We start from the raw sequence: 25,374 nt of genomic DNA on the forward strand, positions 1-25,374 counted from the left end.
AAGATCCAAAGATGACTGGTTGGAAGCAATCAAAACCAAAACCTCATCAGAAAATACAGCTCAGGAATGTTTGTGTTAAGAAATAAGACTCACAGCCACACTCTGATTGTATTCACCCTACACAATAAAGTACAGAAAAAAAGAGATAAAGTATATAGCACTTAAAATCCAGGAAGGGGGGAGGGGACGGGCTGTGGGGTGAGGTTGTCAGAAGTCTACCAAAGGCACTGGGAAGGGGATGTGGTGGGGCTGGGCAAAAGGCCCCTTACCTGCCCTTGTTTCCAGCACTCCCTGAACACATTCCAGTTGCTCTTGTTGTTGGGATCTTGCAGGCAAAGCAGACGGTTATCACACAGCCAGTAGTGGGGAGTGTCAAAGCCCAGAATGCTGGGCTTGATGGTCAGTCCTTGGGGCCTCTTTGGTAAATCAGAGCAGGTCTTATTTTGTACCAAAGAGGCAAAGATGTCATCAAGGATTTTTGGTGTATTCTTGAGTCCATTTTCTGTCTGAATTTGAAAAAGAACATAAGTCTTATATGTCATTCCCTACCATCAATAAACCCTATATTCCTCTAACAGTAGGATGAGTACATGTTACACACCCAGGAAGAACCCAGGCCAGAACTGTAACAGAGGCAAGTCTTCTTGCTCTATCTGATATCACAACTCTCAGATGCGGTACATGAAAAAGTGTACCCATCAGCCAAGAATTAGAATCAGCCCATCAGTGTACCCCAAAGCCCATCAGCCACGAATTAGAAGCCATGAAGCCCATCTGCCAATGATACAGCCTTTGCATCCATGAAGGAAGAAAGCAGTGGACTCACATCCTTCTTTCTACTTTCTATTTTAGTTTCTCTACTCTCTTCTACTCTGACTCTGTTCATCTTTACTGAGGGGGGCGGGGGGCGGAGGAGAGTATAAACAATAAGACAAATACATACCTTTCCTGTAGAGGAATTCAAGAGATTTCGGAGAAAACCTGAATTGTTGTTGCTTACAGGTGTCAAAATTGTGCTGTTAAAGGTGTGGAGGACTGTGCTGGATTTGCTCAAGGGGGGGAGGGGTGGAAGGCATTTGATTTCATTCTTTAAAATTGGCATCGCTGGTTGCTTTTCTAAAAAGGAAACCAAAAACATCCAGATGGAAAAGCATTCTGAAAGGCAGAGCCCTTACTAGTCTTCTATTAACAGAATTACTATGGAACCAGGAAACTTAAGAGGATAAATACTAATGATATTACTGATTTTGATAAGGATTTCCAACTGCTATTACATATATATATATGTGTGTGTGTGTGTGTGTATACAGTATACATATATAAACATTCAATACCCAAAGTGATACTATGGTAAACTGTACTTTTATTTGTTCCTGGTAAAATACAACTGATTTTTGTAAATAACATTATAACTATCAACCTTGATAGTATTTATAAATACAGATTCTCTTAGAATTTCACATGTGTAATTAGACTGTTCACAAATATCAACAGTTTTATCTCTTTCTTTCCAATCCTAACATCTTTTTGTTCACTTCACTGCAATAGCCAGGACTTCCAGTACAATGTTTAATGAAAGACTGAAGACAGGAATCCTCATCTCATGCCTGAACACAGAGGGAACAGCTTAAAAATTATTCAACTGATTAAAAAATTCAGTAATAATTTGACATGTTTGCTGTCAACTTTATCATAGAAACTCATTACATTAAGGATATTCCCTTCTGTTCCTAAGTTTTTTTGTTTTAATTATAAGCAGGTTTTGGATTTTACTCTTTTTCTATATCTCCTCACATGACTTTTTCCCACTTCTTTTAATGTTAAAACTGCAGCTGCACTTCTCAAGCCCTCTGGGTCACCCCGTGTTAAGTCCTTTATTTATTATGCTGAATTCTATTCACTGAGATGTTTAACATCTCTGCGCGAAAGAAACTGATCTGCAATTTTTCTTTCTTGTAAAACAGCCAGAAAGCAGAATCACCTAAATTCTAAATACCTGATTTCCAAACCCCTGCTCTTTATACTATAATCAAGCATCCTGAGATAACAGCATGGATGAGAAAAATAAAGTTGAAGACAGAGTGTTCCCATTTAGACAGAATAGGAAATATATACAGGGCAGAGATAGAAAGGCAAAAATTACTATTGAAACTAACAAGTCTCAGCCCACCCTGTTCCTCAGTAACTGAGGTTGCCAAGTCCCTCTGGGAACAGACCAAAGTTCTGGAAGGCAGGAAACACTCACCCTTGTTCTCCTTGTTGACATTGCCACTGGTTAGGTCTGCCAGCCAGTTCAAAGGAGACGTACTGGCCGGACAGGCAGGTTTCACACTGCTGGCTGGTTTGGAGGCGGCCTCCCCACCCACAGTCACTGGCTCCAACCCTGAGGTATTCTGCGGGAGCATGGTACCAAGAGTTGCTTTTTCTCCAGTTAAGGAAGTCTGTGTTGAGTATAAAAGGAGAACTTGACACAGGCTGGAAAACTGCATTTTCTTCTTATCTTCTCCCCTAACTGCTCACCAGTAGGAGAGAAATATCTGCAACAAAACCACCCAATAGCCCCCTGAAACTCGTCACAGTTGCAGTAATCTTGCAATAATAGAACAGAACTGCGTAGAAGAGACTTTAATTTTCTAACTTTTAAGTATTACTAGAGAAAGTGTGAGACATGAAGGATGTAAGATACACCCCCACTACTGTAGCAGCATCTCATATTCATTCGTATTCCTATCACTCCATCCACCATGTTTCTTTAAAATGCCCAGTTTGTTCCCATCACCCCAGTGTCATGAGTAAGCATTCGAAATCCAGTGACTGAACAAGTAAATGAGGCAGTGTAGGAAATACAGCTGTGAATTCAGGAGGAGGTGAGAAAATGCAGAAAAAGGAAATGCTCTTTTGATTTAGTGTAGCATAGGAAGCTTTAAAAAGTGATGAAGAGCCCTAACAAGAACTCAAAACATGAACTGAACATGAACAACAACAAAAACGACAAACAAACTGTACAGACATGCCCACCACTTATCTTACTGGCATTATTATTCCTCTATTACTGATGAGGAAGCTAAAGCACACACACATCAGTTCATTTGAGCCAGAGTTATGCAACTAGAAAGCGGCAGAAAAAATTCAAATTCAGTTCTGACTCCAACGATCAAAACTCTTCTCCCAATGCTGCCTTCCACACCACAGCTTCATAAAAATGTAAAATAATTTCTGATTACTAAAAACAAGGAGTGAGGAAGAGTAAGGGGGTAGATGTGATGACAGACGTGAAGGAAATAAAGAAGCCTGTGACCACCAAGGAAATGTACACATTTTTACATTGAGTGAGAGATACAGAAAGGATCGTTTCAGTATTATTTTCTTCAATTCTTTATATATTTATTACAGGTAAAATATATTTAGTAATTTAAAAATGTTAGGCTTATCTGAAAAATTTTAACTGTGTAAAACTATAGTAAGTTTAAAACCCTATACAAATTTGATAGCAATTTATTAAGTAGACTGTAACAGAAAAGGTTTTGCTTTTTCAAGGAATGAAAATTAAAATCCTACTAAAAAGAGACTACAAATAAAGTCCGCAAAAATAATGTAAAACTTGAGAATGGGTCTATAAAGTGCCACATGAAACAGATGCACCATTTCTTTCCACTGACAGCTCTCCCCATGTTCCTTTCTAATATACTATAGAAATCCTCAGGTTATTGAAAACAGACAGACAACAATTAACAAGGATGGTTAATCCAGCATAAACAGTAATACCTGTTTTATGTCTTCCTTTGAGGCTGGTTTTGAAAAGAGTTTGAACTGCCTGTTTGAACAGGGACAATTTGCTTTTATTCCCCATTTTGCTCTTACAGAATGAACAATGTCTCCAACATCATAGAGGGCTAAAAAAAGGGCACAGGCAAACATCTGAACAAGAATATTAGGTACTTTCAACCTCAACATTACAAAGCAGAAGCTGGTATTTCTAACAAGATAACTTGTTTCAGCATTTAAGAGTGGGCTTCCCAGGTGGCGCTAGTGCTAAAGAACCCGCATGCCAATGAAGGAGACAGAAGAGATGCGGGTCCAATCCCTGGTCAGGAAGATCCCCTGGAGGAGGGCATGGTAACTCACTCCAGTATTCTTTCCTAGAGAATCCCATGGACAGAGGAGCCTAGCAGGCTATAGTCCATGGCGTTTCAGAGTCAGATAGGACTGAAGTGACTTAGCATGCATTTTAGGGTGCTTACACTCCTTCCTTTTCATCCTAAGTATGCTTTCCCCTAAATGCGCCATTTTCTTTCCTTTTAAAGAACTATTTACAAAGCCATAATCAAAAACTTTGGGGGTGTTATTTAACACACTTCTGGACAATTTATGGTACATACTAAAATAAAGATAGCAAGTAATTATGTTACACAAAGTAAAACCAAACTACCAGCCTCTATGAGCTAATCAAAACACAGGCAAAACAAAATCATTGCACCCCATGAAATACCTTTTCCAGGAATGATCTGTGTAGGCATGAGGTTCTCTGGTTCATGTATCTGACTCTTTACACATCTCAGCCAATTGAAAGTCTTATAGGCAGCACCTGCAAAGAACTGATTTGTAGTCACTGCTCTTTATGGACTCTGGCCCCACAAGTTTCTAAAATCCATCACCCACACATCAGTGAGAGGCTTAATTTAAGAGCAGAAGGGGCTGGGAGAAGAATGAAGTCAGCTCTCACCTTGTTGGCAGTTTTTCCTCTTCATCCGATAGCAGTCCACACACACCCCGAACCCACACCTGGGACACACCCAGTGCAGGTTGAAGATAGTGGTGTCACACACATCACACATTTCCCGCACACCTTTAACGGCTCGCTTCCAAGCAACCTGTCCTACGAAAATCAATAAGCCACTTAGTCTTGGGGAGGAGAGGGCCCCCGAAATAAAATATGAAGGGGGAGGGAGTTTGTGCCATTACCCCCTCTCACTGGAGCTCCCGGTAACTGTTTAGCCCCCAGAGCCCATCCCAAGCCCCCGCCCCAGGCATGAAGCTCTCCTGGACTCCTCCAGCATTCCCATCAGCTCGTATCTGCACTCCAGACTCGGGCCTCTCTGTACATGGCACACAGTCAAGGGCAATTCTGCCTCCCTTGAGGAGCAACAAAATTAAAAGACGCTGTTCCTTAGAAGAAAAGCTATGACAAATCTAGATAGTGTATTAAAAAAAGAGACATCATTTTGCCAAAAAGGCCCATCTAGTCAAAGCTATGTTTTTTTCCAGTAGTCATGCATGGATGTGATAGTTGGACATAAAGGAGGCTGAGGGCCGAAGAACTGATACTTTTGAACTGTGGTGATGAAGAAGACTCTTGCGATCCCTTGGACAGCAAGGAAATCAAACTAATCAATCCTAAAGGAAATTAACTCTGAATATTCATTGGAAGTACTGATGCTGAAGCTCTACTACTTTGGCCACCTAATACAAAGAGCCGACTCATTGGAAAAGACTCTGAGGCTGGGAAACAGTGAAGGGAAAATGAGAAGAGGATGGCAGAAGATGAGATGGTTAGATAGCATCACTGACTCAACGGACATGAATCTGAGCAAACTCCAGGAGACACTGAAGGACAGGGAAGGCTGGTGTGCTGCAGTCCATGGGGTTACAAAGAGTCAGACATGACTCAGCAACGGAAGAGCAACGAGGAGACTAAACTTCACGCAAGCAGAATTCCTGCTCAGATCTCCACCTCCACTCCACCCTCCAAGGAGCTCTGCACACTGCTGGTGCGTAGGAAGTCCTGCTGAATAAGTCAATGAGGAAAGCAGTGTTGGTTATGCAACTTGGGGTTTAGACTCAGGCATCAGAGAGCAGTGGTTCTTCACTTTTTGGGTCATGAGACCCTCTGAGACTATAAAGACAGCACGGACCACACTTTCTCCAAAGAAAAAACATTTCACTCAAATCCACAAACCCAACCTTCAGCGCAGAGTGTCTGGTTATTCACAGATGCCCCGAAACCTCTCAGACGGCTCATTAAAAACCCTCCAGGTGCTTAGGGAACCTGGAGGGAGCAGCCCATTAACTAGCGAAGGCACAATAGTCCAAAGTTGGTTCCTTCACAGACCAGAGACAGAAACTCAATTTTGCTAGAGCCAGGAGTGACGTGGGCCCCCCAGGACCAACTCACACTAACCGAATAGTCAACAGACGGAGACATAACCTAGACTTCTACAAAGCAGCATCTTCTGTTCCAGTGGCCTGGAGGGAGGGGCCCTCCCCGCGACAGAGGAGTACCAAATACAGCATCAGAAAGCTTCAAGAAGTAGGAGCAAAGGGCGGACATTTTCCTGGGTCACAGAAAAGCCCAATGTCTTGATCAGATCTCTCTCTCTCTCCCCTGAACAAGACAGGATCAATACTGTCACATTTGTGTTCTAAGGAGAACATACATCTTTTTCTAATCTAGTCAGAGGTGACTTTTTTCTTCAGACTGACCATAAAACACATGACTAACTTCAGTTTGCTTCAAATTAATCCAATTGCTGAGTGAACCTCTGTCATTTCATTACAGTGTGAAAGTTCAGTGCATAATACATAGACCTTGAAATGGCAACCCACTCCCGTACTCTTGCCTGGAAAATCCCATGGACGGAGGAGCCTGGTAGGCTACAGCCAATGGGGTCGCAAAAAATTGGACATGACTGAGCAACTTCACTTCACTTCACTTTAGGCATTTCACAGACGAGATTTTATGAACTTCACCTTGGCACTGGATTAGACTGTTTTATTAGAGAGTAGTCTTAGACCTCTTAGCCATGTATTCAATGACTGTCATTGAAAAGACAGAATAAATGTATGAAGGCTTGGACCTGCTTCCTAATCTCAGGAGCAGAGGGTACCGTCTCAACCCCCTCTAGGAACACCTTGTGGTAGCATCCTTCAGGATCACTCACAGAGAGTTCCTCTCTCCAACTGACCAGCTTGGCACAGAGGAAATGAAGAGGAACAGGACAACCAAGGAGGAAAGGCTAATCCCATATATATCTTTAAGGACCAAGTTTCTTAATTATGCTCTTAAAAAGACAACTGTGTTTTTTTTGGAATGAAAAAATAAAAACCCACATTTTTCAGACAACTTAACAATAGCCCTGCTGATTCAGGAAGCTACTAACATATTTCAAAGAAGTGTTTTTACATTCCAATCACTCATATACCACCTCTAGATCAGTTACTTAAGAATTCTTTAAATCTTCTTTTACTTAAAAGTATGTAAGAAGAAAACTTTCGTATCTTTACTGAAAATGAAACACCAGAGTCACTTGTCCTAAATGTAAGATCACAGGAAAAAAACTTTAATATGATTCTTGACTTATCAAGGTCTCTATTGCCCAACAGAACAGAGTGATTCTAAAGCTGCTTTTCAGTTCAGTAGGACTTCAGCCACCCATGGAGTTCACAATGCCACTCCCTACCTAGTGCTGAACTTCCACTCCTGGGAATGCCCCAGTTTCCATTCCCTGAACTCTGAGATATAATAATAATCAAACTTATCTAATATATTATTTTGGTGCTTAAACTAGCTTCAGTTAGTTCCTGGAACCAATTTTGGTTCCTACAATAAAAATTCTTAACATTGGTATGTACAGATGCTTATATTGAAACATATATCGTTATACAAAGTCTGAAAAGGTACCTACTAGAGGAATGAAAAGGCTTCACTTTTTACTTTCAACCATTTGTGAAAGATACAATGGTGGAAGAAAGTGTGAGACTGCCTCACCCCTTTAAGGTGAGCCCATACTGTTGGTAATGCTGTGCAAATTCCAACATCATCTCCCTTTAGCTTTCTTAACAAAAAAGGAGTTCCACTCCTTTAGTAAACAACCTAAACAACCTCCAAAGAGAGGTAACTGACTGATTAAATCATCAACCAGGATCTGTCACAAGGAAAAAAATGCAACCTCAGTATACCAAAGTCATCTAAACCTCTAGGTGAAAATGAAACCCACACAATTTGGACTTAGGTGTCATTTAGGAATGAAAGTCAAGTTGGACTCAAAAATCCTACCCCCTAAGAGATGCTCTTACTGTGTGGCTCAATAGTTGACATAGCTTCCTTTTCGGAAATCACCATTTGACAGAAGTGGTCTCCAATGTTGGCCAGGATATACTTTGCTGTGTCCAAATCAGTCCCCACAACATTTCTGGTCAAAGGCAACCACAAGCCAATTGCTTCACTGTCATACTTGTTTGGTGTTAAGAAGCCTTCTACCCGCAATACACCATGTTTGTTGAACTGTAACCTAGAAGAAGTGAAAGGAAGAAAGGGAAAAAAAAAAGCATGTTACATAAAATATTTGCACCTTGTTGGTTCTATTTAAATACTTAAATCAACCCCATTTCCTTCCAGCTTTCTATAATCTCCATGGCTAGTTACAGCCAATTTGCTATGTGGGAGGATCAGTATAAAGATTTTCCCCCAAAAGACATGAAGGACTGGAGGGGAGAGGAGGTGTGCTTTACACTCCAAACAGTTATCTAATCCTGTCACCTCCAGGCACAGCTATTGATTGAACCTGCCTGATGTGGAAGTTAATAGCAAGAACAATCACAAGATGTCACAGAAGTAAACTGACAACAAACAGAAGGTGATAAATAACCTGGTCAGATCTGAATATAACTACTGCTAAAAGATTAATGCTCAGCAGAGGAAGGCTAACCTTAGATATCAATGAAGCCATAACCACATGAATTCATGAGGTATTCAGAATCCTTAGGAATTCTAGCTATAAATTACCATGCAAGTTTCTGGAATAAGAGGCAGTGTTAAGATGGGCCTTGGTACCTAGGAAGGTGGAGCCAAAAGCTGAGTATTTTCTCAACATTCTCTTTCTAATACATGTTTGACATCTATCATGTTTTTCCCAGGTTGTGTAGTAGTCTGGGATTTATTTAAACACAACAATATATGTCAATCTAGCTGGAGACATAAAAGCAGGATATGACAGGTTATCATAGCAATCATAGGAGTCTTATAGGAGTCAGAGGAAGACGTGCTGACTGTAAGTTTGGTGGGGCTAATATTAAGAAGACTTCATTTTAAGAGACACTAATTAAGCTTGGCCTTGCAAGAACAGGTAGATATTATGTAACAGACAGCACGTCAAGGAAACGCTATTTCACATAAAGGCAAGAAAAATACAGGGACCACAATTTCTTTGCTAGTCATTGGGCAGTTGCCAAAATTTTTTGAGCCCATGAGATGCACGGAATTGTGCCTTAGGAAAGTCATTTGTCCAGAACTGGAAGCACATGGGGAATTGCATTAACAGATGCAAACGTATTTCTAGGAGCCCACAGTTTTTAACTGACATTCCAAAGGAGGGCTAGTCATAATTCTAAAAAATAAATTTGGAAGACATTTCAAATGGGGAGGAGACAATAAACAGGATATGGCAACTGAACTTCACCGAGACCCTCCTCTCCCCTATTTCATCTGCAGAACACAATGGAAACAAACCTGATAGTACTTATGACAGTATCGATCATCACCATAAAGATGAGGGGGAAAAAGGCTCTATTTTTAAAATTATAACATTCTTTTTACCAAAGAAGTGAGTTTGTTCCACACTGGCTTCTCTTAACACTTATCAGAGTTCTAATGCTACACACACTTTACTGTGGTGCTTTTGCAATTTACTCAGGAATGAACAGGACAAACAACCTACCATCTAAAATAACTCTTGTTCATTAAATAACCTTGAATCTCAAAGTTACCAGCACAGACAAAATGATCTAAAATGCTTGTGCATTTAATTCATCAGCAATCTTGAATCTTGATAAAACTAAATGGGGAGAGATAGGAAGAAATTAAAGGCAATACTTCTGTTTATGATTAGAGTTAGTTGAGCCTGAAATTCTACCTAAATTTCTGAGAAAGTGTATCATATCTAAAAGCTCATCTATATCCAGAACAACACAGCTCATTTATATATCAAAAAGACCAGAAGGCTACCTTTCTCTTTACTCAGGATGGAAGAATTTGAAGAAAATTAAATTTGACTTTTAAATTTAAAAAGCAATGCAAAAATGAAAGTGTTTGCTTATAAAAGTAGAAAGAATTTTTTTTAAAGATACACCTCCTTCCTGCTGGCATAGAGACAGGAATGCTCAAAAGCTGCCAGGGGGCATGGATGCAGGCGCAATATGGCAGAATTCATGCATCAAAGCCTTAAAACACACACCTTCTGACCCAGTAAGGGCACTTTCAGTCTCATCTAAAGTAAATAATCAGAGAGATGGGCAACAGATGATCATCTCTGTATTTAGTGGCAAAAAATACACAATAATCTGAATACCAACAAGGGAATAGGTTAAGTCCATTTTCAAACATCAATATTATGGGTTTTTTCATAGTTATTCAAAAATATTTCCTGAAAAAAATTAGTATGACCGGATCTCCCTGGTGGTACAGCGGATAAGCACCTGCTGCTAATGCAAGGGATGCAGGTGTGATCTCTCATCTGGGAAGATTCCAGGCGCCTGGGAACAACTGAAGCCCATGAGTCACAACTGCTAAGCCCACATGCTGCAACTACTGAGTCTCAAGCCTTAGAGCCTGTGCTCTGCAACAAGAGAGGCCACCACAATGAGAAGCCTGTGCACCACAACAAAGAGTAGCTTCCACTTGCTGTGAATAGAGAGAGCCCGCATGCAGCAATGAAGACCTAGTAGAACCAAAAATAAAAATAATTTTTTAAAAAAGTCAACATGATCAAGTGGTTCCTATTACGTACTGGGAAAGTACATACTGGAGAAAGTAAGATTCGAAGTATTTATATAATACAACAAGTAGGTATGCTTGAATATATTCTATAACCACATAAACACTAAGATGTGCTGAAAAGTTAACAGTAGTCATTTGTGTGGTGGTTTTTTAGAACCTCCAGAATTTTTCTGTATTTGTTATTTCTAAAATCAGAAGTTTGTATTTTCAAGCTTCTTGCTTTAAAAAAAAAAAAAAAAAAAACTGAAAAGGAGTATGAGTAGGAAATACCATGTAATAAGACCTAGACTCCTAAACCCACAGATTGGAAGTATCATCTCTAACTTTTCCCAGTTTTAGACTTCCTGTTGACAGAAGAGGAGGGAGAAAAGTACATCAAAGGGCTCAGAGCACCCCAGGTTCCCCACAGGCCTCACCTCCTGAAGTGGAAGAAGCGGCAGAACACAGGCGAGTCCTTCTGCGGCCCCTTGTCCTTGCGCAGGCTGTCCAGGCGGCACTCACGGCACTTGGGCAGCTGAGCCACAATGTTCACGCAGGAGTCGTCCTGGACAAAGGCCTCGCCACTCTGCTGCAGCTTCTTGAGTTTGGCTGGGTCTGTCAACACTGACTTCCGAGATGGGGCTAAAAAAAAAAATGAAGGAAATGGCATGTCAGATTTTTTTTAAGATCGCATCAATCTTTGACTGAATACTCAAAAGGTCAGATTTCCCAAAGGGAGAACTCCTCTTCTCAATTACTGGCTCAACTGTAATTTCTGAAAATGGCTGAAGACAACTATCAGAACAATTGGAAATTTTATTCTCTTTAAAATGCTTCTCATTTGGTGAATCCATTTGGCAACGTAAAACCCTAGACTCACAATTCCAAGGTAATGCATACTTGTATTCACAACCCTCGATAAGATAAACATTTTGGGGCTTTCTCTGGTAGTTCAGCGGTTAGGAATCCACCTTCCAATGCAAGGGATGCAGGTTTGCTCCCTGCTTGGGGAACTAAAATCCCACATGCCCCAGGGCAACTATGCGGTGCGCTGCCAACTACAGAGTCCACACGCTCTGGAGCCCATGTGTGACAACTAAGACCCAAGAAAGCCAAAAATAAATAAAAATACGTAAATAATTGAAAAAAAAACAAAAACAAAAAAAACAGATAAACATTGCAGGCAGACTTCTCCAAAGCAGACACTTAACTCAAACTCACTGCAAACTTAACAATACACAGGGATAGGTTTGTCTCAATAGAGGACCATGTGGAAATCAATTCTGTCAGTTTTACACTCAAAAAAGACTGGCTTAAGATGTGCTTTCTAAAGCATTCTGCCAAGCTAACCATTCCAAACATAACAAAACCCAAATAACATAGGCCCCTCCGTCTATAAGTTATTTTCTAAGTGCTTCCAAGAGCACTGACCCCTGGCCCTCGAACAATCTTAAATTTCCTTCACACATACTTTCCATTCAAGATTTAAGAGCCTTGGCTAAAGACAGAATTTCGATTCTAAGTAAATGCATGTTTAAGTTTTAACTTAGGAGCTGGAGAACTTGAATGGAAATGGTAACATAGTTTCTAAAGGGAGAAAAAAGTAGAGACCTAATTTTAAAGAGCAACCACTCTGTTAGTGGAAATAACAGAAGAGAATCTATTTCTAAGTCAAGAGCCTTTGGGCATGCAGTGAGCCCTCTGTTATCTGTGGGTTCAGCCAACAATGGATTGAAAATACTACACAGGGACTTCCCTGGTGGTCCAGTGGTTAAAACTCTGCATTTTCAATGCAGGGAGCATGGGGTCCAATTTACAACAACAAAAAAAATTTTTTAATGAAAAGAAAACACTACACAATCTGTGGCTGGTTGCATCTACAAATGCAGAACCCCAGTGTCAGATAGGGAAGGCTGACAGTAGGGGACTTGTGTATTTGCACATTTTTGGTATCTGCAGGAGTCCTGGAACCGATCCCTCTTGGATACTCAAGGACAACTGTATTTCATATAAAACTGACAGAAAAGACCTTACCGTGGGGTCCAAGGGAGCTGAGAAAAGAAAGTAGATTCTTAAGCAAACAAAAAACAAAAACACAACTTTGGGGGAACCAGTCGAGAGATGGGTGGGAGACGCTGATAAGCAGTCTTAAAGGAAACTAGAAGAAAGACCTCAAACCAAAGAAGGCTTTAAATAAAATAAGCATCTTTAATAAATCACCTTTGATGTGTCCTGATGTCTCTCTTTTAAAGCAGGACTAGAGCACACCTTAAAATGCTAAATGGATGCCGTCAGGCCTCAACTCCTTAAACATTCTTCTTCAGTGAAAGAGAAGGTAAAGTAAGAAAGGAGAGAAAATAAACTAATCAGTAGTTTAAAATTCCATCCTGATACTGAAAACACATCACCCTTTGAATGGGACCAGGTTTTCCCAAGCTAAGTCCAGAGATTATCTTAACAACTGTTTTGCCTGGGCTTAAAAGAGGAAATATCTAGAAATAAGCAAGTTGAATTATCTAAAGCTAGCTCTGTATTGAGTAGTGCAGTGGTTGATCCTTCATCAACAAACCAAGGGAAAAAAAGCAATACTGACTTCTGAGAACCCATGCATCTACCAAACAGAAAAAAGGGTGGCTGTTCAACTCCAGCTTGTTTTTGTTTCCTAATCGCTAAGTAAGGTCACACAGTGGAGCAGTGTCCAGTGGAGTCCACAAGCAATACTGGTGGAAATAGTAGAGATCTCACTAGGCTTCTAATCACACTGCCTTACTCCTCAGCCAGAAGTCCCAGTAGACAGCACACACCAGGATGTGACAAGGCCCCTCATTTCCCTCAAAATCATTTTAGTTGGAACAGAGCTGCACAGCATACTAAACAAGACAAAGGCGGACTCTGAAACTCACTTCTGTATGTATAATGTGTTTACGGGTCTAGAACTTTTACTGCTTCTTCACATAATATTAAAATCATTTGCCTTAAAAACTAGCTGAATGTGAACGTTGGTGACTCAAAAAGAATAAAGAAATAGAACAGGAACATGGTCATAAATATTCACTTTCTTGGGGAGTTACATAACTTCTGAGTTACAATATAATCTTATGCAATTAATTTTATGCAAATTACCAGCTATATCAACTTAAACCTCAAGAATGAAGAAGCTGGGTTAGAAGAATTACTCAGCAAAGAAAGTTCTTTTCCAACTCCTCCAACTCTACTTCAGGAAGATCCCCAGTCAAATCCACTCATCCTGCCCTCTAGTTTCAGAGCCCTGCAGGAAGAGCTAGAGTGTGGATTATCCACTTGTTACTTATCCAAATGAACAGCGTTTTCATTAAGAGTTTTTCAAGTTTTTTTATACCCAGTTGACATCTATCAAATCTATTTTTAAACTGAATCTTTTGACATACTGGAGCCATTTAGCTCTGTTAATTCTAGTAAGAGAGCTTCTAATAACTCCCATCACTAGTATCGTGAAATACAATGCACCATTTTCTCTATAAGAAGAGCACTGAGTTCTAAACTGTGCATGCAAAGGGACTTCCCTGACAGTCCAGTGGTTGGGACTCTGCTTCCACTGCAAGGGGCATGGGTTCAATCCCTTGTTGGGGAACTAAGATCCCACATGCTGTGTGGTGTGGCCAAAAAATTTAAAAACAAACAAAAATAAATCACGGGTGCAGCAGGACCTTCCCTTAAGCAAAGAGGGGCGTCCTAAGTTAGCACTGTCCGCTAAATTCTTTAACTAAAAATCACTTTGCTAGAGGCGGTGATGCAATTCCCTTTTTTAAAAAACTTCAAATCTGAACTATACCTGTGTGAGCATAAAACTTTAATCATTTCCTTCTCTCCAACATAGATGTTACAGAAAAATCAGTTACAGGATGATGATAAAGCAATCAGATCACTTTAGGTTTTTTTTCAAAATTTTCTTACAAGCAAAACCTGGGACCCACGTAAATCATATGGTAAATGCATATAAGGGTATCCTTGCAGCCTTTAAAATGCTGATAGACATCTACAACTAATACACTGGGTAAAACTGTTGGTACGAACCCATGTATCTCACAGCTCATCTGTGTTTCCATATGCATAGAACCAATTCCACCAAAATATAAACAGTAATCATTTCTCAGAAGATTTATGGGTTTTATTTTCTTCTTTGAACTTTTTCTGTCATTTTCCTGTTATTTTCTCATAAGGTAAGAAGAAGATAATGTATGTACTGAAAACCATCTCTTACCTTTTACCAATAAACATATGCAGAAACACTCACCATTCTGGAATTTATTGTTGCTTCTTGTACAGCAGCTTTCAGGATCTACTTTTGCTGAAGATGCCTTTATATTCTGTGACTGGCAGCCTAAAGTTGAAGGTTCTCCCCTTTTTTCTACGCAACTATTAGGACTGTTACTATTGACAGCTGCTTTCTCTTCTGGCTTCTTTGAAAGGACATCAGATGTGGAAGGTGCATGTTCGAAATGCTTCTGCAGTTCAGGAGCCTTGGTGATTTCCAATTCTGCCACAGAAGCCGCCTTTATTGATATGCACTCCTTAGGAGGATCAGTCGATGATGGAGGAAGAGATTCCACACTGCTTTCCTCATCAGTGCTGGTCTTCAGCTGGGAACAGCTTCCCTTTGGCTCACTCAGGGTTTGTAAATCTCCAGTTCCAATCTGAGAGGACTTTGAAGAGAGCAACTCTACTTTGCAGGCAACATCTGGTTTTGTTCTCAGTATTTCAGGCTTTGTATTTAGACAGGAAGAAAGTTCTGGTAAAATCTGTTTATGACATCTGAAAAAGATTAATATGGAAAACTAGCATCTAGACCTCTTTCATCTCTTCCCTACCTTCCAAAAATAATTGCTTGCTTCTCTAAAGTAGGCAGTATGAAAGAGAAAAGAAACCTGCTTATATCAGAGAATTCAGGATAGATTTCTGTGGGCGGGAGTTAAAAGTAATCAGTCAATGGCTATGCAAAAATATCTTAAGACATTAAGAAAAACACAACTCTAAATTCTATCTGCGTGTTCTCATAGTTAACTACTTCATGTTAGTTCTATTTCTCATAGCAAAATGAACTTTAGCTTTCCCTCAAAACAGAATATCACATGAAACCAAAATCACCAGTAGCATAAAACTCCATCTATGAACATGTTACCAACCTAGCACTGGACAAGCTCATGCTTGTTTGGTCAGTGATCAGGACCCAAAGCAAAGAGAAGAGCCAGCTGATGATGTGCTTGTTCATAAAACAATCTGGTACCCTCTCCACCCCTAATAGGGGTTTATCCTTAAAGAATTTTTGTTTCTCTGAAATTTGTCCTAAAGTTCTTTCCTCAGCAGAATGCAAAGTCCTTTTTCCCTCTTACACTAGTTTTCCTGCCTCTACCAAAGGATCTCATCCTGGAGAAGTTCTCACTGATGCACTCATGTTATTGAGTTGCTCAGTCGTGTCTGATTCTTTGTGACCCTATGGACTGTAGCCCACCAGGCTCCTCTGTCCATGGGATTCTCCAGGCAGGAATACTGGAGTGGGTTGCCATTCCCTTCTCCAGGGATTCTTTCCAACGCAGAGATCGAACCCAAGTCTCCTGTATTGGCAGGCAGATTCTTTACTACTGAGCCACGTGGGAAGCACTCATACTAGACATCTTTGCTTGGGTACCACCACACTTCTTACTGTTCCCTCTTTCTACTCTGAATAAACAACCTCCTCCCACCCTGCCCTCTTTCTGACTGTTCCGTGGTTATCCTCTAAGCTCCCTTCCTGGCAGCCTGCTGTCCTCCCCGTGAACTGGTGTGCTCATGCAGTCTCCCATTTACTACAGTGGTCTTCCAAGCCCACCTTTCTACCCAGTTTTAGAGCCCTATCTTAGGTCTTTACTACTGTTTACACAGGCCACCATCCCTCCTAAAAAAGATGCTTCCCTTAAAACTCATCTCTCCATTAACCTTGTGGCCACTTTAAGTTTCTGATTAGAGTTTACATTTCTTATTCCACTATCTTCTGTAAGTAACTGTAAATCATAACTGCTAGTCCCTTGATTTTGTCTTACTATTTTCTCTACTGCTACATCTCTCAGCTATAGCTGAGGTCCAGGCTGATGAAGCTCATTCACTGGAACCCTGTCTCCCTCTACCGCACACTCCCATGGATCTCAGTCTTCTACACACAACCAATTGGCTCCCCTTCCCTTGAAAGTGGACATCTATTCTCCAGCTGTTTGTAGTATTTCAGTAGACCATTCTTTCTATACAAAGTCAAGAAAGCTCCTCTTTCCTCACACCCCTTTCTTTTCTGTGACCTGTTGTATGTAGGTCTGTATGCCAACTACACGTATCACCTCTGAAGGCATATGACCAACTGGAAACTAACCTCCCCTGACAACCTGAGACACTGAATGGCAGGTTGTTACATCAAATTTTCACTTCACTAACACTCTCTCTCTAAACACTGAATGTAGGGTCAATCTTGCCACCCGAGCAATGTCAGCTCAGACAGAAAGAACCATGGCTAAAATAACCCTTCTATATTATGATTAAACATCAGTATGGGCTTCCCTGGTGGTACTAGTGGTAACAGAATCCGCCCGCCAATGCAGGAGATGTAAGAGATGCAGGTTTGATCCCTGGGTTGAGAAAATTCCCTGGAGGAGGAAATGGCAACCTGTTCCAGTGGGTTGCAAGATTAAACATCTTTAACTTCTGACTCACCCTTGAGGGATTTTTGCTCCGAGGTTCGGTGGAGAGTTGGCGGCTTGGGGAGTGCTCTGCTGTCTCGGGTCCTTACTTGGCGGAGTAGCTGCAGTACAGCCAAGCAGTATCTCCTTAAAAACTGTTGTGGGAACAGACTGTACAGGACACACACTGGGAGAGGCCTAAAAGATATCAAAGCAAGCAGATGTTAACAGGGAAGCCCCTAGTGGCAGAATTACAAAATGCTTGCAAGATTCAAATTTATTTGTTTGGTTTAGTAGTCAACAAGCACAATACCACCACCAAATAAAAAGAAAAGAACAGGAGAACAATGAATAAATCACAAATTAAGGACTTATCCCTGAGGTCTATCAAATAAGTCACTCCAGCTTTTCACAAAACTTGAGTCTTCCTAGAAAAGACCACAAGTTGATCTTTTACAGACCTTTGAATACCAGGAAAACATAGCCATGTGGCAACTACTTGACTAGTGCAATGCACAGAAGTAAGCTTTTTATCGACTGTCTTCAAATGGTGGCAGCTTCACATGCACTCAGTTCAGCGTTATTGAGTGCCCACCACGCACTTACTGCGAGGACTGGCAGGAGACCAGGCCACATAGGGCTCTTGCAGGCAGTGGAGCCTACTTGGTACCACCGTAAGTCTTTACAATGCAATAAAGGTTGAGGACGTGGTTCTTCCTTCTAAGTGGCTCATCAAGTCACAAAGGTCATCCCAAACTGCAAAAAATATCAAGTCATGACAGGCCTATCCCCTTCCCTTTTTGTGTACTTTTACCTTTACAAAAATATGAGTGACAGACCAACTTCTTCCCAGTTTACCAAAAAATAAAACTTCCCATCATGGAAAGAGAAGGAAAAGATTAAACTCAACTTCAGACAACTGAACATTCTATGGCTAAACCAGGTGAAATCCACAGACCATTTTCACCAGCCTCTTCGCATGTGTATAAATTTAAAGTCACTTGTCCTTTTCATTCATTATCTCTTTCAATGACCTTTACATTCACCTTACCACCAGATCTAAACTTGTAGAATCTTTTAAGTGTCTTCATCTTCTAGTTACTAACTCCTAAAATATGATGTAGAACTTCTCTTAATAAGAGTTTTTAAAACTTCACGATTCTGAATGTAAACCAGGTAGCCTACATGTGAATCTTCTTTGCAGACATTTACTTTGATGGCCTTGAAAATACTGTCTATGTTAAATAAAAACATCTGAAAAATAAGAATTTACTTAATCAAAATTAAAGCTCTGGCACAGCTTTCCACTATTTCAAGCTGCTAAGTTATCTGATCATGTATTACACCATGTGAGCTCAGTTTTGGTTAAATATTAGCTTAGTGTTTCCCAGAAGGATCTTTGCGGGGAGGCTTTGGCTAGTCTAAGGACATCCCTGGGATAGCCAAACTTTCCCTCTTTAGGCCTCAGTTTCCTCATTTTTAAAATGAATTAAGGAAACAAGATATTTTTATTTTGTCACGATATCCACTGAACTGCTCCAGCCAGAAAACTCTCCATCTCATTTCCCGTATCAATCAACCAGAAAATGCTGCGTCTATTTCCAAAATGTTTATGGAATCTATCAACTTCTATCCAGGCCACCCCTACCACCATCTTTCCGCTGGACTATCACATGTATACTAACTGGCCTGACCTCCTTCCATTTTTGTCTGAACCTTTTGCCTCTTCTCTGAAGTTAAAATTCTACCACAGAGCAATCTTTATAAAACATAAACCAGTCACTCCACTGCCGACTAGAATTCTACACGGTCTGGTCTCCGCCAATCCCCTTGCCTCATATCACTCCAATTGTTAAAGGTGCTCCAACTAAACTGTTTTTTTTTTTCTGGTCTCCACATGTTCTGAGCTCATTCTTGCCTGCACCTTTGTACTTGCTATTCTCCTCTGGGTCTGGACATTTTCATGTGGCTGGTCCCCTCCTTTAGCCTCAAATCTGCTCAACTGTCACCTCAGAATCTCTGATCACTCTTGCCAAAGCAGTGTCCCAAAGCATAACTGCCTTACACTTTATATTACCATGTTTCTATCTTCCATTGTACTAACACACTGTGCAAACACTTTAAGTTACTTTCTTTTCTTTTACTGTCAGTCTCTTCACAATGAAACATAAGCTTCTATGGATAGAGACCCTGCTCTTATATCATTGTTAAATCTTTTAAAGCCAGGCACAGAACAGATGCTCAATAAATAAGACTGGTGGAGTGCATGAATGGATAAATGCTCTTAAAGGCACCTATTTGAAAATAGTTAATAGCTACAACTGTATTCTGAATTAAGAGCCAAGCAATAATGCTCACAAATGTCAGCACATATTAAATGCTCAGTTAAGTATTAACTGGAAATAGGGTTGGAGAACCAGATGGAAGGGAGGAGGACTCTCTTGTTTTTACAATGGTGCCTCACCACACGAGGCAAAAATTCTACAGAGGAATGGCAACAACAGCACAGTGGCCAAGAGTGCTGGGTTTTGGTGCTAGACCCTGGTTGGAATCCAGTCTCTGACACTTGCTACCACATTATTTAAGCTCTCTGAGCTTCAGTTTCCTCAGTCGTAATGAGGAGTAATAAAGGAGAGCAATGAGAAAAAAGGCGAGTAATGAAACATACTGTAAACGGCAGTGCTTTACCACAGTGCCTGGCACATTGATTAGCTATCTCAAAGCAGAAACACATGCAAAACTCCTCAGTTCAGCCACCACGTGTTAGAATGATCATGACCTGGATCATTTCCTTTAAAAGACTGAAGTAAGTAGATCACTGTAACTTTCCTAAGGTTTAGCTTAGCAGGCACAGCACTCTGATTCCAAACCCGTCTCCATGTGCACACCACTGCACTGGCCTCTGACTTGACAAGGGTCAAAGTTTCTTCTTACCTGAAGAGTTTTCCCTGAAGGTCTTCTATACCAGTCATGGCAATAGTTCCTCCCTGCCAGCAGATGGAGATAATATAATTGAGTGTATAATGATATTCCAAAAAGGATTCTGCTGGCTCATACTATTCAGCAGACTGTCTCAATTAACCAGGCAACATTCTAACTCCGAGGAATAGTCTGCTAGGCAGAGAAGACCTTCAAGGAGCCAGATGCTACTGGCAAACAGGTTCACCTTATCCAGAAGTATTCATCAAGGCAATAAAGAGTCTCGTCTACCTAATCCTAAACTCCTGTCACTCAAAGACTACCAACTCTGCACACATCCAACATATCTGCAAAGTGGAAACACGGAGATATGCACCACGTGTGTTACTGTACTCACCTTTCACTCACACATTTAAATGAACTCTTTCTCTCCCCACGTCTTTCTTTACCTCTCCATCTCCCTGAGATTTAGGCTAGGCCAGTGTTTCCAAAAACTTGTCTGATTACAAGGATGACCCATGACAAAGAATATTTACTGATATGGAAAAACATTCATAATATACTGTGGAATCATGGAAGCTATACAAGAGTATGGCTTTTACTTGTTTTTTTTTCAAGCCTCTATGACTAGACAGGGAAAAGAAAAACAAACAAAAACAGGAGGAGGATAGGTATTCCAAAATGTGAATAGTGAGTCAAAAGTGTGATTATGAGTGATCTTTTCTTTACTATGCTTTTCCAGATTACCAAAATATTTTTAAATGAGAGTAACTTTTTAAAAAAATGTAAGAATCTTTATTTTGAAAATAAGTGCAATAGAAAGGAGAATAACTTTTTATAATTCAAAATACAGTAATAATTTCTAAAACATCAATACCCAGGTAAAAATTTACTATCTCCAACTTCCTTTAGAATGAGAAGATAACTAGGATAGGTCTTTTATTTGTTTGTTGAGGTAAGGAATATGGCTTTATTTGGGAAGCCAGCTGACTGAGAAGATGGCAGACTAACGTCTCAAAATAACCAGAGTACATCATGAGAAACGCTGGACTGGAAGAAACACAAGCTGGAATCAAGATTTCCAGGAGAAATATCAATAACCTCAGATATGCAGATGACACCACCATTATGGCAGGAAGTGAAGAGGAACTAAAAAGCCTCTTGATGAAAGTGAAAGTGGAGAGTGAAAAAGTTGGCTTAAAGCTCAACATTCAGAAAACGAAGATCATGGCATCCAGTCCCATCACTTCATGGGAAATAGATGGGGAAACAGTGGAAACAGTGTCAGACTTTATTTTGGGGAGCTCCAAAATCACTGCAGATGGTGACTGCAGCCATGAAATTAAAAGACGCTTGCTCCTTGGAAGAAAAGTTATGAGCAACCTAGATAGCATATTCAAAAGCAGAGACATTCCTTTGCCAACAAAGGTCCGTCTAGTCAAGGCTATGGTTTTTCCTGTGGTCATGTATGGATGTGAGAGTTGGACTGTGAAGAAGGCTGAATGCCGAAGAATTGATGCTTTTGAACTGTGGTGTTGGAGAAGACGCTTGAGAGTCCCTTGGACTGCAAGGAGATCCAACCAGTCCATTCTGAAGGAGATCAGCCCTGGGATCTCTTTGGAAGGAATGATGCTAAAGCTGAAACTCCAGTACTTTGGCCACCTCATGCGAAGAGTTGACTCATTGGAAAAGACTCTGATGCTGGGAGGGATTGGGGGCAGGAAGAGGAGGGGATGACAGAGGATGAAATGGCTGGATGGCATCACTGACTCAGTGGACTTGAGTCTGAGTGAACTCCGGGAGCTGGTGATGGACAGGGAGGCAGGCGTGCTGAGATTCATGGGGTCACAAAGAGTCGGACACGACTGAGTGACTGAACTAAACTGAGGATAGGTCTTTTATGAGCTGAAACAGACATGCTTTTCTACATCAAATTTATTTTCCCATTTTAGATGTAAAAGTTAAGGCTCAAATAGGTTGAGGGATTTATCTCCCAGCCAAAGTTCAGGCCTTTTTGAAAACAGATTCTACTGTTCCCAGTAATCAGTTCACACAAACCTAGTGAGCTGGATAGGATGCTGACAGCAGAGAGACATGCTCCCTGCCCTTCAAGAGTGGGAGTCAGTAAAGACTGTCATACTGAGTGAAATAAGTCAGAGAAAGAAGGAAATATACTGTATGACACCCCTTATATGTGAAATCTAAAAAGAAATGATACCAATGAACTTATAAAACAGAGACTCACAGAGAGAGAACGCATTTATTTATCTACACACTGCTATATTTAAAAGGGATAACCAACAAAGACCTACTCTACAGCACATGGAACTCTGCTCAGCATAATGTGGCAGTCTGGATGGGAGGAGAGTTTGGGGGAGAATGGAGACATGTATATATATGGCTGAGTCACTCTGCTGTTCACCTAAAACTATTACAACATTGTTAATTGGGTATACCCCAATACAAAATAAAAAGTTTTTTTTTTAAGATGAATTTTTAATACATAAAATTAAAGCATAAAAGTCTAATAGTTTATTGATCTATATATCAGCTTCTAATCTATGGATATGATATGTATATTTCATCAATTTGTGGCTTCATTCAATAGTTTCATGATTATCTCCATAAAAAAAAAAGTGAGTCAGGAAGAGAGGATTACTTACATATGTATGTTACTATATTTTACCAGCACTACCTTTGCCTTCAAGGTCATAAATTTACTTGCTCAGTTGCCTATCACTTCACTGATAAACCTGACACTTTGAAGAACTGGCACCTTTTCCAACAGGACATCCCCAATGACCCCAGTCCCAATTGTACCCCAGGTTGATTTCTCCATGATCCATTAGAATGCCATTTCCTGAGTCATGGTCCCCACCTCAATAGAACATAATGTTGCTCTCCTTTTCATCTCACTGACTGTTTACACTGATGCCTTCTCTATGACAGACAACACTCAAATAACTTCTCCAAATCACCCTTTATTATCTCTATCCAAGAACAATTTATCCAATGCCAAAACCTGACAGGTTACTATTCTACTGTTTCTCTTTCAGCTTCTAATACCCTGGATCACTTGACAATATCCCATGAGCTTACCTCTAAGAGGCAGTAATCACTTGCCTGACATCCTCAATTTGCAATCCTTACTACACTACTTGAATCTGGTAAACGTTAAGGCAAAATGAAAAAGGAGTAATATTAATTTCCGAAATGACCTCTCCATTCTTTCCTGAATTACCTGAGGTCAAGCCTTCACATATGGAAGAAAGACAGAGGTACTAGATACCTTGGTTTACAAAGTTTCTGCTCAAGTATCAAAGCTCCTGTGGCCTGTACACAGGCTTAAGGTTCAGGAAAGTCGATCATCCTAGCCACCCAGATTTCTTTAGTATTTGTGTGGTATGTGCTTGCTTTGGTTCTAGTTGATGTTGTAGTCCAGTCTGCCCTGATTCAGAATCTCAGATTCATTTAATGACTCTGACCACTCTCATGCCATCTCTCCTTGCCCTCTTCCTCCAGACGCCTAAATTTCCCTCTAAAATGCTGCCAACGATCTCAACTTGGTCAATTTTAAAATTCGAAACTCCAGCCTCGAGCAAAGCATCATAAAGGCATTTTTGACAATTATAACACAGTAACATATCCATGTAACTTAAGTACATTTGGATACCTAAGTTGTGAGAAAATTATCTGTACTGTAATAAAACCTAAGGATTCAACTCACTGAAAGAGCCTATAGTTTTTTTACCCAGATTTTAAATTTTGACCCTGGTATTTATACTCCCTCAAGAAGTTTATCCCAGTCCTCCATCCCCTTATTAGGCTAGTCTGTTTAGTCCAATCTTTTGGGAATTCTGACTAAAACTTTCCCCAGTGTGTACACTGTGATGTTCTAAAAACATGTACTAGTAATTACAAAGCATAATAAAACAGAGAATTTTACCTACTCCAGGATATAGATTAAAACAATGGTAGAGATGTTAGGTGAGGCTTCGCCAAGGAAGCAATATCACATTAGAAAGATACATGGGAGTTAATTAGAATGAAGACAGCATTAGAAGAGAAAGGGGAACAGCAAGTCCTGAGGTTGGAGAGAACATGAGGTACCTGAAGAGCTAAAGACGACCAGCTTCTCCATAGCATGGAAGAGAGGGAAAAGCTGACAGCCTCAAGTTTCTTGACCCAAATCCTAACTACTTCAGGAGGACAGAAGTAAATCCAGTACTTGAACTCAACAGTGTCACTCATAGAAGCCTGTACTTTTCTCGGCAGAAATTAGTAATGGCAAACCAACTGCTTCCTTCAAAAAGCGAGTATGTTGGTTCATCTAATCATGAATGACCAATTATCCAGGGTGAGAGTCCTATTTCAACACCAATCTACTCAGAATTCTAAGGTTCCTCCCCTCTTCTCATGGATGGCATTCTTTTGATTTGATATATACAACTCAATTTATCTTTAAAAATATCTCCATGTGGTGGAATTGTCAAACCTACTGAGGATTTTCAGCAAACATCAAAAATAGTGAACCAGAAACTTATATTATCTCCATCTGCTTGAGCATAGAAATTATGGCCAAGATCTGGGACCAGCAGAAAGCAGACACAACAGCACGGACAAGCAGAGAAGACAGCCTTATTACCACTAAACATACTGGCCATGCACTGCAAGAATTAAAGAGAGCTTCACACAAGTGACAGAAAAAAAGCAAGGCTACCTCAGAGCATGATTTTGCCTGTTTGGAAACCAGGTTTCCATTATTCTCCGAAGACTTGCGTTTCACAGCTCCCATTCTTGTAGAATTACCTAAAATGATTAAAAACAAGTAAGTCAGCTTCCCTGTTTCTCTTAAGGTGAGAAGGATGAAGGGGAAAGGAGAACAAAAGTTTTAATCAAACAGTATCTTACCACATGTCACGAAGTTATCGTGTACAACTTCAACATGAATCAGTGATGGATCCACAATTTTCAGTGCTGGAATCTTAAGAACAAACAAAACAAAGATACCAGAAAATTTTTAAA

The 25,374-nt window shown here is 40.3% G+C and overlaps 1 protein-coding gene across 2 annotated transcripts in view; it reads right to left on the bottom strand.

Moving 5' to 3' along the window:
- The window catches only part of KDM3A (lysine demethylase 3A), a 56,382-nt gene that overhangs the window by 14,979 nt on the left and 16,029 nt on the right, over positions 1-25,374 (bottom strand). The window contains exons 7-18 of one of the 2 annotated variants that reach the window (XM_040224266.1): positions 25,261-25,333; positions 25,070-25,158; positions 17,465-17,628; positions 15,024-15,541; positions 11,188-11,392; positions 8,074-8,288; positions 4,724-4,876; positions 4,490-4,585; positions 3,766-3,893; positions 2,246-2,441; positions 944-1,116; positions 270-506 (exon numbers count right to left, since the gene is read on the bottom strand). In XM_040224266.1, coding sequence (XP_040080200.1) covers positions 270-506; positions 944-1,116; positions 2,246-2,441; positions 3,766-3,893; positions 4,490-4,585; positions 4,724-4,876; positions 8,074-8,288; positions 11,188-11,392; positions 15,024-15,541; positions 17,465-17,628; positions 25,070-25,158; positions 25,261-25,333 — 2,247 coding nt within the window. The remainder of the gene's footprint in view (positions 1-269; positions 507-943; positions 1,117-2,245; positions 2,442-3,765; positions 3,894-4,489; positions 4,586-4,723; positions 4,877-8,073; positions 8,289-11,187; positions 11,393-15,023; positions 15,542-17,464; positions 17,629-25,069; positions 25,159-25,260; positions 25,334-25,374) is intronic. The other variant, XM_040224267.1, reaches the window with a different exon arrangement.

The sequence above is a fragment of the Oryx dammah genome, unplaced genomic scaffold (assembly GCF_014754425.2).
Source record: "Oryx dammah isolate SB20612 unplaced genomic scaffold, SCBI_Odam_1.1 HiC_scaffold_25, whole genome shotgun sequence".
Taxonomy (NCBI): Eukaryota; Metazoa; Chordata; class Mammalia; order Artiodactyla; family Bovidae; genus Oryx; species Oryx dammah.